We start from the raw sequence: 18,134 nt of genomic DNA on the forward strand, positions 1-18,134 counted from the left end.
CATTAGCTTCAATATCATGGAGGGTTTTGCCAACTTTGTTTTAAGTGAACTTTATGGATTCTGGTCTGATGCTGAGGTCATAAATCCATTTGTGAAATTCTTTCGCAAAGAAGAAATCTGAATGGCTAAAAGGCACATGAGAAAATGCTCTACATCACTAATTATCAGAGAGATGCAGATCAAAACAAAAATGAGATATTATTTCATACCACAGAGACTGGCAAACATCCAAAAGAACAAAAGCAACCAATGCTGGCGCAGATGTGGCGAGAAAGAGACCCTCCTTCATTGCTGGTGGGAATGCCGACAGTTCCAACCCTTTTGGAAAACAGTATGGACGATTCTCAAAAAATTAGAATTTGATCTCCCATTTGACCGAGCAATACCACTCCTGGGAATATATCCAAGAGAGTCAAAAAAGTATAGTTGAAGTGACATCTGCAATTGTTTGTTCATTGCAGCACTCTTTACAATAGCCAGAATCTGGAAAAAACCTGAGTGCCCGAGAACAGATGACTGGTTAAAGAAACTTTGGTACATTTACACAATGGAGCACTATGTAGCTGTTAAAAAAGATGAAGTCATTAAATTTACATACAAGTGGTACTACATGGAAAGTATCATGTTAAGTGAAATGAGTCAGAAAGAGCGGGATGGACACAGAAAGATTGCATTTATCTGGGGAACATAAAGTAAAAAAATGGGAGACTAACACCCAGGAGTGGATGAGATTAGTACCAGGAATTTTGCTCCATGACTTGGAGGCCAGCCACACTTGCTAGGGGGAAAGGAAGCTCAGATAGATAGAGAAGAGAGCACCAAATAAAGGTTGTTGTGAGGATCCTCCCAGGGTGGGAGAAGCATGCTGAAAGTAGACTATAGACCAAACATGATTGCCACTCAATGCCTCTCTTGCAAAACACAGGACCCAAAAGAAGAGAGAGAGAACAAGGGGAAATGCCCTGCTACAGAGGCAGGGTGGGATGGGGGGATGGGGAATGGGAGGGTTGCTGGGACCCGTGGTGGTGGAGGATGGGCGCTAGTGGAGGGATGGGTACTTGATCATTGTATAACTGAAACCCAAGCACAAAAATTTGTAAGTCTATAACTGTACCTCATGGTGTTTCACTAATTAAAAATAAAAAAAATAAAATAGATACTTTACAGGTTTATACAAGCCTTTTGTCAATTTCCAGAGTTCTGAGAAGGTTGATTTAGCAATATTTTAGTGCTCTGGTTTCTTTTATATGAGTGTTTTTTTTTTTTTGCAATTCAGACTTTTAGTCCTTGCTGGTTTCCTCTCACCTTGACATATTTTAATTGTAAAAAAATCTTAATATGTAGCAATAATATAAATATTAACTAAATGATGATATATACTGTATAACTGAGTGTTAAAAAACAAGAGAGTGGGTGATTTTGATAGCACATGTTTTTAGATAAAAATCATTTTGTATAATCATATATTATTTGAGTTGTTTGTATGTCTGTGTGTGGGGGGGGGTGCAAGTAAAGAGGAAAATCTAAAATGATCAGAGAATGGGTGTACGGAACCATGTCTGGGGGAGGGGAGAGGAAACAGGATGGAGAGAAGGAACAGGGATATGTTGGGGAAGGAAAGTGGACACTCTGCCAGAGGATGTGGTGTATCCATAAAACTTTACTGTTAACAGTACTGTAAATCATGGTGCTAACATTTTTGTTTTTCAAAATGGTCTCAAGTTACCATTAATGAGATTGCGGTTTTCTCCCTCAGAAATATTTAAACCAAACAGACCAAAACATACAAATATTTAACAAAAAAAATCTTGAATTTTTCCCCCACACTTTATTTAAACACCAGAGTTTACAAAGTTGTTCATGATATTTGTTACAGACATTCAATATTCGACACCAGTCATCTTCCCTCCACCGTTGCCTCCATTTTCCCAGCTACACAAGTCTGCCCCCAATGGCAAGCCCACAATAATTTATTTTATATTGCTTATTACCCATAAATGGCTAACAAAATGATCAAAGACTATTTCCTTATAAGAAAATTAATGAAAATTGTTGTATCTCACTATGCAGATATTAAGTCCTTGTCTGAGGTATTACTAAGATGTTGTTACAAGTTAAGCTTCTGTGTTAATGTTTTTGTTAATCAAGATTGGATGGCTTCTACATTTCACCCAATCTGGTGTGCTACTACTGGATTGTCAGTGTTGTAGAGTTTGAAGATTTTGCCTCAGAAAATCCAGAGTTTTTGCCTGGTCAGTCAAGCTAGAGTTCATTTTTTTACTGCGGAGTTTACATGGCGGCGGTGGTGGTTCATGGACATGACTTCTAAGGCTCCCAAGAAGTACAGGGAAGTGAGTTAGCCTACCCCAATGCTGAAAAGATAGGAAGCTATCAGCCACAGAGGTCCATGTACCTGAGGTTTTGGCAGGGTTAACTTCACTGTGAGGCTCAGTAGTACTCAGCAATGGAGTCTGACCAGAGAGAGCATTGAGCCCGTTTGACAGTACAGAGGGAGAAGCTGTTGGGATTTGGGTGGGTGCTGATCCACACCACCCACTTCTCCCACGTCCTGCACCCCAAGAGTGCCCTGGGTGTCTCAGTAAGGTTCCGGTGTCCTAGAAGTTTTTGCAGCTAGTTGATCTCTTTCGAGATTTATTTCTGAGTCTCTGGAAGAAGGCGGTAATGATGAGCTTAAATGGTGGCAGAGGTCTCTTCTGGTATTTTTAACTTTTTTACTTTTTAAACTTTTTTATTGTCTAGATATTTTTGATGTGGCTCTTGTATGAGCTCCAGATTCAGTTCTCAGCACTGCCAAAAAATAAAATCTCAGATTAGTTCCACCTAAATTGTTAGAATATTACTTCCAAAGTTTCCAACTCCCTTTCCTTTAGCTCTAATCTCTAGGTAACAATACACATACCAAAACACTAAAAGTTTCTGTAGAAAATACTTTAAATACTGGAACATTTTTTGGAGGGGTGGGCAGTACATAGACCTTCATGGGGAATTGACAAAACCTATGTTCTAAATCTATGAAAAATACTTATATGTTTATAATTTTATTTATGATATCTGGGGACTTGATCAAATTCATTGATTAGATTAAAATCTGAAAACAATTGCCTCCGGATTTATACTTTATGGGGGAATTCTTTTCCTTTCATTTATATATTTCTTAAAAGTTTCATATTTATGAAGTCGTGAGAAAAGGCAGAGATCAGAGGAATTTAAAACTCCATCAGTAAAAACAAGAAGAAAAAAAATAACCCAGGAAAATGACTTACCCAAGTTTTGTACATATCCCGGTTTCATGAGCTCCCCACCAAGGTCAAGGCTTTTCCCACCAAATTACCTTGAATTATAAGACAAATGACAGTCCTCATTATGTTCTCCCAGATTTCTATAATCACACCAGCTATCATTGTTATAGTTTCTTTAGCCCTGGAATCCATATCTAATGCCAAGAATCTTTAAGAGGAGAAACCTGGCTCATCACCTGAAATATACCCAAACTCACTGTATCCAGCGAGGAAATGCACTGAGGGGAGAAGGGGGGTCATGGAGGAAATAGGGATGTTACAAAAAAATCCAAACAATCAGATAAACTGCTATGAAGGCAGGACTAGAAACAGGAAAATCCTACAGTGATAGAAAATATAATAGGCTAGAGAAAAAAAGTGGGGGGGTTGATTGTGACTCTCATGAATTTCCCGAGCCATGGAACCCCAACATGCAGTCCCCACTTTGCTTTACATTTTCTGAGATCATCCTTGGAAACTAACTATGTCTTATATCTGTTTGACTTTCCACAGCTCCCCTTTGCTGAAAGCCTGTACCACTTTTATCATAATGGTCTTGCGAAGGTCAAAAGGAGACGCAGCTTGCACCACAAGCAGCAACTGGAGAGAGACCCCAGGGTGAGTTTTCTGGGAAACCCGGCTTCCAATCTCTGCCAACATAACTGAACCCACTAAGGGAGTGTGGAGAAAGATAGAAAGATCACAGCACTCAATGTACTGTGATAGACTAAATGGATCCTTGGCAGAGTGACACTGGAGTCTTTACACTTCCTATCTTGTGCACAATAAATAATCCCTTTATAGGGCAGGAATGTGTATTTAAGGGATGAAGAGCAAAAAAGGGAGCAAAAAATCACCTCTTGGCTGGTTGTCTCCTTCCTAATTACTGTGAGAGGACTAACGGTTGCCTGAAAATATGTGTTAGGATATATAATTTATGATTAGACGAGAAGACACCAACCTATTTAGTGAACTATTTTTATGAAATATTTCTACTGTTGAAATCATACTCAGAGGAAGTTTTCATGCCCCATATCATAAGTGGGCAAATGATCAAGTGAAATAGTCAGGGGGGTTCTTGGTATTTATGCATGATTGCAGCCACAACAGTCTTCTCAGCCTCTTCTCTCACGTTGCATTTTCACTCACTAAACTAATTTACTCTCAGGCCTCAATGAGCTTCTTAAATGCTCATGACTCCCATTTTCTTATCTCCAATTTCTCCCTTGTTAAGGGACTTACATCTCGTGTGTGACCTACTCCTCCCAACAGCTTAATCCAATTTTCCCACAACCAAATTTATCATCTTAGTCACAAAGCAGCTCTTTTCCCTAGTGTTCCTCCTCCATATTTTTCAGAATAGGAACTTTAGTCATTGTTAAAGTCCTTCCTCTCCTAGCTGTTCTTCCATCTCCATTTACTTACACACTCACATAGATTATTGGTAAAAATCTGATTTCTTGCATGCATTTAACTAAATGGGAAATTAATAAACCATGCAAGTTATTTTCTGCACATTGAAGGTTGCATAACCTCTTCCCTGGACTCTTTGGGATAAGCAGATAGATAGAGGGTCAGATATTTGTGTTAGGTGTTACGGAGGAGATTCCTTTTGATCTGATATAAATTTGGAAATTCATTCTTGTGAGTTTTTTATGTGAACATTTGAATAGGTTTAATTTGGGTTTTAATTAGGAATTCAGATGAAACCAACTTCTCACAGACCACAGGCAATTTTCTTTTAATTCTTCAACTCAGGGGGTTCCACATTCCCTGGTGTGAAAACTGTTCTCTGGAGAGTAGTTTTATCTCTGCTTTCACAATAAGAATCAAGCTGCCCGTGCCAGTCTACCTCAAGAGTTCTTGAACTATTGAAGAAACTACCATGACCTGAGAAGTTTTCTTTATTGTCATAGCAGTCTTGACTTAAGCCATATTCATTGAATGTCTAGGATGCCTTTGGGAAACTCATCGATAGGGATCCTGCCTCGCTTATCTGTGAATAATTGGATCCCAGCAGACCCAGAACACTCTGGTTCCGAGTGGCAAAGTCTGATGCTGCTTCCTTCTGCTTTGTTTATGCTCTATGATCTTACTCTTTGTGTACAATGATTTTCCTTTTAACTACATAATTTCTTAGAAGTTTCATTGGCTTTTCCTCTTCCATCGTTAAATTAATGATGTTGCTCAAAATAATTTGAGAGAAAAACATAAAACAAACAATGACATAGGGAAAGAGGAATACAAACAGGAACAATGAAACAAGAAGCCATTGTTTTATTCAAGGAGACTTTTTGGGCCCATTAGGTTAATATTTTTCTTATCTTAATACTTACTTGAAATGGTTTTTGATATGCTGGCCCCTAAAACACAGAGTGATTTTTTTTAAAGTACAGTTGAGTAATAAAAAAAAGAAAGCAGGTATGGTGAATCTAATCATCCATCTTCCTCCTCAAAATTCTATCCATTTTGACAAATCCCCTTCATTGTTCAGTATTGGACATCTAATAATCATCCTTGAAACCATCTACTATGCCTATGAAGACAGCAGACGATAGCAAGGAAGTTTAAAATTACAAATCTCCTATACCTTTTCTCTGTATTTTCATCAAGGATGAATTCTACGGTTGTTGCCAATAATAGAACCATTCTGGGGAGGAAATAAAGCATAAAATCTCATAATTCTTTGCAAAAAGAAAAGAAAAAATCCATTGATGACTACTGTGTTCCAAAATATTAGATTAAAGTCTGAGTCCTTCCTGCATGATGTTCTTGTGGTCATCTAATTTTGGCAATCTGTTCCATAACAAAATATGAGAGCAACTACTTTAAACAAAAGACATTGACTATGAATGGTCCAAAAGCATAAGAATTTGGTTATATGAGTTTAACAGATCTTAAACCAAAACTAACTGTTTTGAGCATTAGGATACGTCAATTTTTAGATTCCCAAGTACACTGACACACATCGTGAAGAGGAAAATAAATAGAAGTATAGAAAGAATGGGGAATAATCATTTCTTAAGGAAAGTTGAGCCACATTCTCTCTCAAAGATGCTGAAAGTTACATTATGTGAACCAAAATGTTAAGAGTAAGCTATTAATAATTCTGTGACGGGTTTTCTCTTAGACTTACCAACTTTAATCACACTCTAAGAAGCCTCAACTTCCTCCTTCTTCCTCCTGTCTCAGTATTAATTTCTGATCTCATTCACTGTCCTCCATACGGAAGAAAACAAAGAAAAAAAAGAAAAGTTATGGATGTCGGATACTTTTATTATAGTTAAATAGGTATAATTTTAATATGTTTATATGTATTGATATTCAGGGAAGTATCTAAGAAAATATGCTCTTACCTTAGTAATTTTAAGGATGCTTTCTTGTTTTTCTAGGTTTTTTTCTGCTGAAATTATTACCTTGATGCAGATTATATCCAAAATCAAAAATTCTATCTTATTTATTTCTGAATACATTGCATAGTACAGTTCTGAGTACATAGTAGATGCTCAATAAATAATTGTTAAGTGTATAAGGGGTATACTAGGAAAACTCAGTTTTTCACCCCTGTGGATCTTCTATACAACTTACAAAGAACAATTTATTCCGATATTTTTGGTCACCAAACATGAAGGGTTTTTCCTCATAATAAAGCAATTGTTTGTCCCACAAACCAATTGGGCCTACAAATTCAATTCTGTCACTCTCTTCCTGACGATAACCCCAGGTGAAGGATTCAGTTACAGAAGCCTGCTCCACTCTTCGGAAACCAAGTCCAAGTAGTAATTCTTTGGGTTATCCTAACTTTCTGACTGCTACAATTGCAAGTTCTCAGCACCTTCTCCCCTTTACTTTAATTAATTTTCTGGAGTGACTCACAGATCTTGGGGAAACACTAACTTGTGTTTGCCAATTTATTGATGTGTGATAAGACAAGGTGAACAGTCCAATGAAAAGATACATAGGATGATATCTGAAAGGTGAAGCACAGGAGATTTTGTTCTTATGGAATTAGGACCATACCCCCTCCAAATATAATTTTTAATTTTTTAGTTTTTATTATTGAATCACTGTGAGATACACAGGTTTTCATGTTTGAGTTTCAATCATACAATGTTCAAACACCCATCCCTCCACCAGTGCACATTCTCCACCACCAATGTCCCTAGTGTACCTCCCCTTTACAACCCTCCCCTTGCCTCCATGGCAGACAATTTCCCCATTATTCTCTCTCTACTTTGGGGCATTATGGTCTGCGATACAGATACTGAGAGGTTATCATGTTTGGTCCTTTATCTACTTTCAGCACATATCTCCTATCCCGAACAAATCCTCCAACCATTATTGACTTATTGATCACTTCTTTATTCCAACTGCCTTCTCCCCCAGATCATGAAGCAATCTATGGAGCAATATTCCTGGCCCTTGTGTCTACTCTTCTTGAGAGTCTGTCCCATATTATGTTATTAGTGCAGTCATTCTATCTCTATTTCTCTCTTTCTGACTCATTTCACTTAGCATGATACTCTCCATGTCCATCTACTTATAAGCAAATTTCATGACTGCATCTTTCTTAACAGCTGCATAGAATTTCATTGTGTAGATGTATCAAAGTTTTTTTAACAGTCATCTGTTCTAGGGCACTCAGGTTGTTTCCAGATTCTGGCTATTGTGAATAGTGCTACAATGAACATATAGGTGCAGATGTCATTTCTACTGTGTTTTTTCGTGCCCTCAGAATACATTCCCAGAAGGTGTATTGCGGAGTCATATGGAAGCTCAATTTCTAGTTTTTGAAGGACTACCCATGCTATTTTCCAGAAAGGCTGGACCAGTTGGCATTTCCAACAACAGTGAAAGAGCGTCCCTTTTTCCCCACATCCACACCAGCACTGGTTGCTTTTGTTCTTTTAAATGTGTGCCAGTTTCAGTGGTATAAAATGATATCTCATTGCTGTTTTAATTTGCATCACCCTGATGATTAGTGATGTAGAGCTGTTTTTCATGTGCCATTTGGCCATTTGTATTTCTTTGTTGGGGAAGCTTCTGTTTGTTTATTTTCCCCATTTTTTGATGGGGCTGGAGGTTTATTTCTTGTACAATTCTACTAGAGTCTTGTATATCCTGGATATTAATCCCTAATCAGATGGGTATTGGGTAAATGTTCTTTTCCATTCCATGGGTTCTCTCTGTATTTTGGTCACTGTTTCTTTTGAGGTGCAGAAGCTTCTTAGTTTAATGTAATCCCATTTGTTTATGTTTGTTTCCACTTGCTTGGTCAGTGGTGTTTCATCTTTAAAAATGCTTTTAGCTTCAATGTCATGGAGGGTTCTGTCTAAATTTTCCTTCATGTACTTCATGGATTCATGTCTGATATTGAGATCTCTGCATGCAAGGCAAACGCCCTACCTATCGCTGGAGCGATAGTACAGGTAGGGTGTTTGCCTTGCATGCAGCCAATATGGCCGACCCGAGTTCGATTCCTCCACCCCTCTCGGAGAGCCCGGCAAGCTACCCATGGCGTATTCGATATGCCAAACACAGTAACAACAAGTCTCACAATGGAGACGTTACTGGGCCGTGACCGTGACCATTGAGATCTCTAATCCACTTTAATCTGACTTTTGTGCCTGTCATTAGACAGATGCCAGAGTTCATTTTTTGGAGGTAGATATCCAGCTTTCACCATACCACTTGTTGAAGATACTTTCCTTGTTCCACTGCACATTTCTTGCTCCTTTGTCAAAGATTAAGTTGTCATATATTTAAGAGTCTGTGACAGAATATTCAACTCTCTTCCATTGGTCTGTGGGTCTGTTTCTAGCCCAATACAATGCTGTTTTGATTACTACTGCTTTGTAGTACAATTTGAAGTTGGTGAAGGTGATGCCACCCATCTTCTTTTCCCCAAGGATTGCTTTAGCAATTCATGGAGGTTTATTGTTCCATATGAATTTCAGGAGTGTTTTGTCTATTTGTTTGAAAAATATCATGGGTGACCTGATAGGGATAGCACCAAATATAAATTTGTCCCTTCACCTCAGAATATTAAAACCTCTCTATTCTTGGCATAGAATGTTTTTGGTGGTGGAGGGAGGAAGAGTGCTCATGGATTACCCCTAGCCAGGGGTAATTACACTCAAGAATTACCCCCTAGCAGGGTTCAGAAAACTGTATGGGGTACGGGGGATCAAACACAAGTCAGCCACATGCAGTGCAAATGCCTTTTCTGCTTTACTATCACTCTGGACCGTATTCTTGGCTTTTTATATAGGCTTTCTTCATCATGAATTTCATTTCCAGTCAGTTTTCCTTCTCAAGAGAATGATAGTTGGAGCTAAAAATTTCATGCTTCTGACAAGACTTGGCCCTCCAACTTTCATCCAGGAGCCATCCAAGTGTCCATGGGGTCACCTCAATATAAAAAAAAAGTTAGTATTAATGTTATTTTCACTTAGTAATTTACATAGCTTTTAGGAGCACAGGGATGGTGTCAAAAACAAATAGGAAGACAACAGAGGCTTCCAGTATTCTTGTCACTTTTTTTTTAGAAAATTGAAAAGGTTTTAGGAGATCTATGCCAAAAACTAGACACAGGACAATACTAACATATATTTTCTATTATCTTACAAGTGATAAATTGTTCCTGCTTTTAATTCATAAAGTTGGTTTTTTCACCTTATAGCTTTATCTCTGTTCCAAGATGTGTATATCAGTGACAGAGGATCTTTGACACTATATTAATGATGAAGGGGCAATGACTTTGCGCACCAAAAGAATAAACATTGACAGATTATATCAACTACAATAAAATATTTTTTAAAAAATGCATTCATTACCTTGAACCTGCTTAGATTCGTTCCTATGAATGTATGTAAAGGAAACACATTTCTATTTCTTTACTTTCAACTTTTTCCACTGAGAATCTATGAAAAATTCGTTTTTAATTCCTAAACTCTAATGCACTGTACTCTTGATAATGTTCACTGATACAGTCGTAACTAGTAAAGCAAGAACAACGTGTTTATCAGGGGATTGCCCTGCCACAGAGACGGGGGGATGGGGGGATGGGGGTGGGAGGGATATTATCCATGGTGGTGGAAAATGGGCACTGGTGGAGGGATGGGTATCTGATCATTGTATAATTGAAACCAAAGCACAAAAAATTGTAAATCTACAACTTTAAAAAAAATAAAATAAAATAAAGGGGAAAAAAAAAAGAACAACGTGTTTATAAAGTTTTTATCACTGAAATTATTTGAAGACATAATAAATAAATCCAAAATAGAGAAAACTAAAAATATGCATTATCAGCATCAAAGTTAAAAACCATATATTTCCCACAAACCTCTGTGAGATTTGTTAAGCTTTAGTTCAGAACAGTGCCATCAAATCCTGAAGCCAAACATAATGGTAGCCTACAATATACATCAAGTATACATGAATTCTACAAGCTTTCGTTAAGTGGAATTATCCATGGCATTATTTTGTTTCACAGTTCTGTTGAAATATATCTATACAATTGATAGAAATAGTTTTGGGGAAAAATGCATTCAACAACATCATTGTGTGACAACATTCAATGAGCACAAAACCCTATTCATATGGGAGCCAAATAATCTAACCAAAAACAATGTGAAGCTTAGATTTATAATTTTAGATTTATAAACATAAAATTACTTTTCTAAGGAATTGAAAGATCATACAATTGTCCCTTGCAATAATTTTTAAGCCAGTTTCATTCTATTATTTTTTGGTGGCGTGGAGGGGAAGGTTGGGCCACACCTGGCAATGCTCAGGGTTTACTCCTGGCACTGCAGCGGTTACTCCTGGTGCTATACTCAGCAATTACTACTGGAATTATTTGGGGGATCATATGGAACTCTGGGGTGATTGAACCCAGGTTAGCCAATGTGTAAGGGAATCACTCTACCCTCTGTAAAATCAGTTTCAAATTTATAAAGCAATAACTCCTATATGTACACTAAAAAATTTTTAAACTCTCATTTAAAAGATTAAATGTTTCCTGTGTACAGGAAGAATATATGTATGTCTATACATATGCAGAAATGTAAATTATATGTATAAATGTGTGGGTTTTATACATGAAAGTTGTATCTTTCTACCTTTTTCCTTCACCAGTGTGTGAAGTGATCATAGAAAGTTGTGTCAAGTGGTCATAGATAGTTGTTTCATGATCCTGTATTACTATTGTTCATTAAGCATCTAATGGTGTTAAATATTTATTTGTGGATTTTATTTGGGGGGAGCGGTGTTCTGTTTTGTTTTATTTTGTTTTTTGGGTTATACCCAGTAGAGCTTACTCCTGGCTCTGTGCTCAAGAATCACTCAGGTGGGGCTTAATGGGCCAAATTTAGTGCTGGGGATCAAACGAGGGTAGACTGTGCACAGAGCAAGATACTTACCCAGTCTACTATCTCACTGGCCCCTATCTGCAGAGATTTTATTTTTATTTTTTATTTTTTTCCTTTTTGGGTCACACGGCAATGCTCAGGAGTTACTCCTGGCTCTGCACTCAGGAATTATTCCTGGCAGTGCTCAGGAACCATATGGGATGCTGGGAATCAAACCTGGGTTGGTCGTATGCAAGGAAAATGCCCTACCTGTTGTTATCTCTCAAGCCCCTCTGTGAATATTTTAAATATTAAAAAACGGTTATCAGTTTCATTTCCCTGGATTTTTTTCCAGTAATTTCACTGAATTACTCTGGATTCTGGGCTCAATGGGACCCAGGAGCAGAGATCCTCTGCCTGCTTTCCCCAGTCTCCAGTGACCCAGCAGTCACATCCATAAACCAGTTCCTGCTGGCACCAGATAGCCAGCAGCTATCCTCATTAGCCACCCTCCAGAAATCATGGCTGCTTCTCCGGATTGCTGCATAAAATGAGGCCGCCATAACCATGCCACTGGACTCTGTGCCAAGCTGTTTTCACTCAGGGAGCTCTAGAGCGAGGCGGGTGAGAGCCCTCCCCATCCCAAGGGACCCAGCCTTAGCAGCCAACCTCCACTACCCAACCACTGCCATGCTCCAGGCTGCTTTTCACATGCTTGGGCCAAGCCTCACATATGGGTGAACATATTCTTGGACACATAGTAAGACATTCCCCACTCATTTTCCTTAATTTCCACACCATATTTGATGGAGTTCAAACAGTAGGCAACAAATCATATATATATATATATATATATATATATATATATATATATCCACTCAAGTAAATTGTTGAACAATGGGATTACAGTGATACAGTGATACAGTGAATCTCACTGAATTATACTACCAAAAGAAAGTAGAATTTGCCTAGTCCTTAGAATTTACTTGACATAATGTTAGGGTGTGATGGTAAAATGGTAAAACACAAGCTCTCTCTCTCTCTCTCTCTCTCTCTCTCTATATATATATATATATATGTGTAAGTGGGGGATGGGTGAGTGTTTCAGAGTTGATTCCTAGCACTGCATGTACCCCAGCACAACTAGGTATGGGCCTCACAAAATATAAAATATAAAATTGTCTGTGTGTGAGAAATGTGATTTGTTTGTGAAAATCTAAGTGAACAAGGTTTCCCCCCCCCCCCCGAGACTTAATAATCTAATGATTGATACTGCTTCAGAAATTAATTGATTTTCATGATTGAAACTCAGGAAGTTGACAGAACTGTGAATGGCTTGTAATTAGAGTAATCTTCTTTTAGAGTGAAGCAGGGTTTGGACCACGGCCAGCAGTGCTCAGGTGTTACTCTTGGGTATTGAACCAGGGTTAGCCACATACAAAGTAAACTTTTTCATTCCCTGTACTATCTGCCTGGCCCTGGAGTACTTTTCTGGCATAACACAATAAAGCTTTTAAGTCAGATCCAGATTGGCTAATTGAGCCATGATTGATGAACACCATGTATAACTATACATAGACTCAGATTTAAAAAAAAAAAAGACTGTGTAGATGACATTGGAAAGTGTGCTCTTAATGATCCCTCGAGACTGTAAGAGCAATAATATAGTAATATAATCACATTTTACCTTTCTGAAAAGAAAACTAGAATTTTAGTAATACAAAGGAAGCAAATACATAAATATATCTTTTTCATCCACAAGTTATATTCAATTTTGTCACCAAATTGGGTGTTCATAGCTTCTTTAAAATACCTGCCAAAAGTAATAATGTTTTTATGATAGTGGCAGGACATTTATATTTATAGCATATTGGTTTTAACTATATTGTCAACTATTTGATTAATTTTAAAAGTGAGAAGAAAGTTAAAAGACTGTTGTCCTTTAGAAAAATCTACTTCTAAGTTGAAAACACCATGTCTTTATTTTCATTTTTAGGATTCTGATCAAATGTTCCTCCAGTAACTAATGAAATTCAGAGTATCCTCTCTCCTTAGCATCACAGTAGATGATGATTCTGTCAACCTGGGGACAGGTAAAATTAGAGATTAGATTATTTAAATCATTTTTAAAGTTTTTATAACCAAATAAAAGACTGTATTCATATTTGCTAACTAAAATGATATTTAAGGTTCTGAGATACTGCTATAAAACAATCTGTAGAAGTACTCTAAATTACATTTCAAATGCCTCCCTAAAATTAAAACAAAAATAAAGTTAACAAAAATTTTAATTATATTTTACTTATTAAGCAATACAGGCTTATTTAAGTTTATTATAAATAAAATGGTAAATAAAGTAATATTTTTGTTTCTATAGAGGGCTTTTTAGTATATGTGTATTTATTCCAGAGGACTTTTGTGACTGCTACCTTTTCATCTTCTTTCTCTTCTCTCTCTGTAACAAGAGTTGGGTGAATAGGTATTCTATATTGAAATACAGATTAAAGAAATGTAAATCACAAGGTGGGATGGGGGTGGGGGGTGGGAGGGATACTGGGACCCGAGGTGGTGGAAAATGGGCACTGGTGGAGGGATGGGTGTTTGATCATTGTAGAATTGAAACCCAAGCACAAAAATTTGTAAATCTACAACTGTACCTCATGGTGTTTCACTAACAAAAATTTTTTAAAAAAATGTAAATGATGGAGAATGGGCACTGTGGAGGGATGGGTACTGGATCATTGTAAAACTGAAACCCAAGCACAAAAATTTGTAAGTCTACAACTGTACCTCATGGTGTTTCACTAATAAAAATTTTTAAAAAAGAAAAGAAATGTAAGTCATGTATGTGACATATATAGTTTGTAAAAAAAACTACGTATGTCACATGAGTCACACAGGTTTGTGAAAACCCAAAACAATAAATCGGATCCCCTACAATGGTGACCATTTTACCAACTTTCATTTAAGTTTTACAGATGGGTGATAGAAAAATATTCCTGGAGTTTTAGTCAGGAAAAGAACTTTCACAATGCATTGTCAGATTCACCTAGGGGATCATAAATAAAGCTATGCAAGTACAAAGTTGGCAATGGATGAGGCTTGAAAGTAGAATGAAATTTCTTTAATTCTTATGACCTTAGATGTGAAAATAACTAGTTTAAAGCCTCCTAACAGAATTCTCCCTAGACTAAAAGTCCATGTGTACGTCTGTCATATATATTCTAAACATAAATAAACAGATGAATATATATGTGTGTATGTATGTATGTATATATATAACTGATATAAAGTAATCTTGAAGCTCAAGAGTGAAAAAGAAAAAAATGTTTTATTTAATGATGAAGCCTAGAAAGATAGCTAAAATGACGGGTATGTGTTCTGCATGCAAGATATCTATGCCTAATCCCTAGTCCCCAAAGTATAATTGGGAGTGAGTCCCAAACACTGACAGGTATGACCGAAAACCAAATAAATAATGGTGGAAAAAGTCTGAGACCCATTTCCACACTCAACTCTGCACCTCCCTCACCTACCACTCAGCAATTTCTCAATTATCATCCAGACCAAGTAATAACCTGGCTAATAACCTCTTTAATAACCTGGTCCTTCCTCATTCTGTTAATGTTTCAACTATTTTTATTAAAAGGAAACAATATTGCCCTCTGAAGGGGGAGATAACTCCAAAAAGAGTGCGTGGCAAAGTGAATCAGATGTAATTTCTTCCTTTGTTCCTTGTGGCTATTTATCTCTATGCTCTTTTCCTTATTTCTTCTCTTCATGGATCACAAGCACACACTTTCAGAATGTGATGTGTGTCATCAAGAGTCCAGGAGGAAATCTATAGGAAAAAATGATCTATAGATACAGGTAAAAACTTATACAATAAAGTCTTTCAGGAAGGCACTTGCGTTCACACATAACCATACACAGTCAACAAGCTAGTGACCCTCTGCAACTTGGTGAGGAGAAGCCAAAAAATACAGTCCTTCAATGGTCGCATTCAAGGCATTTCTGCAGGAATGGATCACTGAATCCGAAGAGAAAATAGGCATGCTTCCTCTTTGTTGAAATTACAACAGTTCAAAAACACCCGAATTGCATTGAATGCTATTTTAATCTTGATCCCCAGCCTCCCCGTTTCAAGAAAGTTAAAGTCTTGGAAAAAAGATAATGTGTGAAATAAGAAAGGAAAGCAGGGCATGAGATAAGGTGGATTTGGGGCACAGGTTTCCATCCATGAACATCTGAAGCTAAATTACACTGGGGATTCTCTAGTCTCTTCTTTGGAGCTGTCCCGCAAGGGACAAGATTGCTAGATGTGAGGCTCTGCCTCTCAGCGTTTAGCTGAATTAGATTGCTGATTACATCGCACTTCTGGGCTATGCTGTGCACAGACAGAACAAGTCTCCTGCTGGAGAAAGTCCTGTAGTAAGAGGAGAAATGGTGATGCAGCTACAGGTAAACTCAGAGGAGGACTGGGAGAAAGAGAGGATGACCTAAACAGCTATTGCAACAAATCCTACAATCTAATGCCATTCCTATGATTCTGTAGGCATTATCTCATTAAACCTCTATCTATCTTCTGTAAATTAGTACTATCAACCCCCCAGTTTTATTGTTAAGGAAATGGGAGTTTAGGGAGGCATATGATTTACCTAAAGTCCCATGGTTTATAAGAGATTTCACCAGTGTACAGAACTGCACTGTCATTGGTTTGTATTTTGTGAAATACGTTTTCCTGCTCATCTACTCAAAAGCAAATATGGATAGAAGGGATCCCAAATAAGCATTGATTCATTTCTTTGCCTTGAATCTTGAAAGTACAATTTTACAATTGAGACTAAATAGATCCATAATGGGTAAATGACTCCTCTGGGGGTCACACAACCATGTCTGAAGAGAAGGAAATAAAAATTATGTGACTCTCCACAATAAAAATATAACTGATGCCAGTGGGGTCCCCAGGTGAAGTGGGGAAGCAAGAGGTAGCAACCTGCAGAAGGGAAACTGTGATTTTCTCTGTATATAGTTCTGCTGCCTGGGAAAAGGCTGTGGAAATCTAGATTGATAAAGACTGCTGTGGACTGTGCCCCACAGCACGAAAGTCAGCCCGAGGTCTTACCGAGGTTTTTCAGTGTCTTGCCTTTCCCAAACAGAAAAGAATTTTAGAAGGAGATGAGCAGTGAAAAAAACAGATGTTATTTGAAGGTCTAGAGACCAAAGTGGGGGTGGAGTGGGAAGGAGGATAAAGAGAGGGAAAGGGAGAGGGAGAGAGGGGGTGTTGTAGAGAAGGAGAGGAGGAGAGAGAGAGACAGAGACAGAGACAGAGAAATATGAAGACTTCTCCAGAGTAGAGAGAGTCCCAGTACACGTCCCAGCGTTAAAGTATGAAGTTATGAAAGGACACATCTCAAGAGCTGAGATGTAGGCAACCCATGTGCTCAGGGGACTGCAGTTGCTCAAAAGCAACACATGGGCACAGGTAGCTTATGCATAAGTTTCCTTTGTTCATGTTGGCTTTTATAGGGTTTTTCCCAAACTGCCCAGATTGGGTTTTCTACCTAGATAAGAATCTATTGTTAGGTTGATTGTCAAGGGGAAGAATTGGAAGTATTTGATGTTGTTCTTTGACATTTCTTTCCTGTCTTTTGTTCCTAAGAGAGCTCCTCTAGGAGGGAGGTCCCGTCTTCTCTGGATCTGTGCTAGTGTCAAGTAAAGGTCTTGTCATGCTTTAGTTCCTGTGTTCACAAAATGCTTTTTTGTTGTTGTTAGCATCTTTAGGGGTGTTACTTTTATTTTTCCAAGAACTCATTGCCATGGTGGTGGGAGGTAGGGCGTGGTTCTTTCCCTATCTGCCTGCCTAGTTGCTTCATACTTTAAATAAAATCTTAAGGGAGAATTGATATTGATTATAAACTTATGACTAAAGTGTTCTCAATATTGACAATCAAATAACCTAAATTAAAAATAGTATAGCTATAAAAAATAAAATTACAAGTTTGTATAATTTTGGTGAGTGCAAAGATTGAAATTAGAAATGGAAAAGTCAAAGTGTGTCTGCAGAACAGGAATGACAAGCACTTTGCTCATCGTTCTGCACATCTGGCTGATGTCCAACTGTGGTTCCAAAGTAACTAGACTCAAGTGAAAATGAAACCGGTCTCATTTCCCTTACTACTTTTACAACTGGGGCATTTTGTCTCTCTGGGCAAGAGACACAACTTTAAAGATAATACTTTTGATGCTATATTCTAAGCATTAGGCAGCTTCTTCATGTGCTGTGTGAATAATGAGATAGAACCAGTTTCCTTATAGAAGGAAAATGTCACACTTGTGAAGTACTGAGATACAATATATTTATTTCTAACTTTGCCAAGAAATTCTCAAAGTTAGCTTTGATTATGGATAATTTCCACTTCAGAATTCATCCCCTCCAATGTGATTCCTTTGTGAACAAGTAAACAAAGATGGTATCTTAGCT

The 18,134-nt window shown here is 37.6% G+C and overlaps 1 protein-coding gene across 1 annotated transcript in view; it reads left to right on the forward strand.

Moving 5' to 3' along the window:
• Positions 1-18,134, forward strand: part of PCSK2 (proprotein convertase subtilisin/kexin type 2) — a 297,709-nt gene that overhangs the window by 28,401 nt on the left and 251,174 nt on the right. The window contains exon 2 of the mRNA XM_056121353.1: positions 3,813-3,917. Within this exon, the coding sequence (XP_055977328.1) occupies positions 3,813-3,917 (105 nt within the window). The remainder of the gene's footprint in view (positions 1-3,812; positions 3,918-18,134) is intronic.

Source organism: Sorex fumeus, unplaced genomic scaffold, assembly GCF_029834395.1.
Source record: "Sorex fumeus unplaced genomic scaffold, SorFum_2.1 ptg000044l, whole genome shotgun sequence".
In the NCBI taxonomy this organism is placed as follows: domain Eukaryota; kingdom Metazoa; phylum Chordata; class Mammalia; order Eulipotyphla; family Soricidae; genus Sorex; species Sorex fumeus.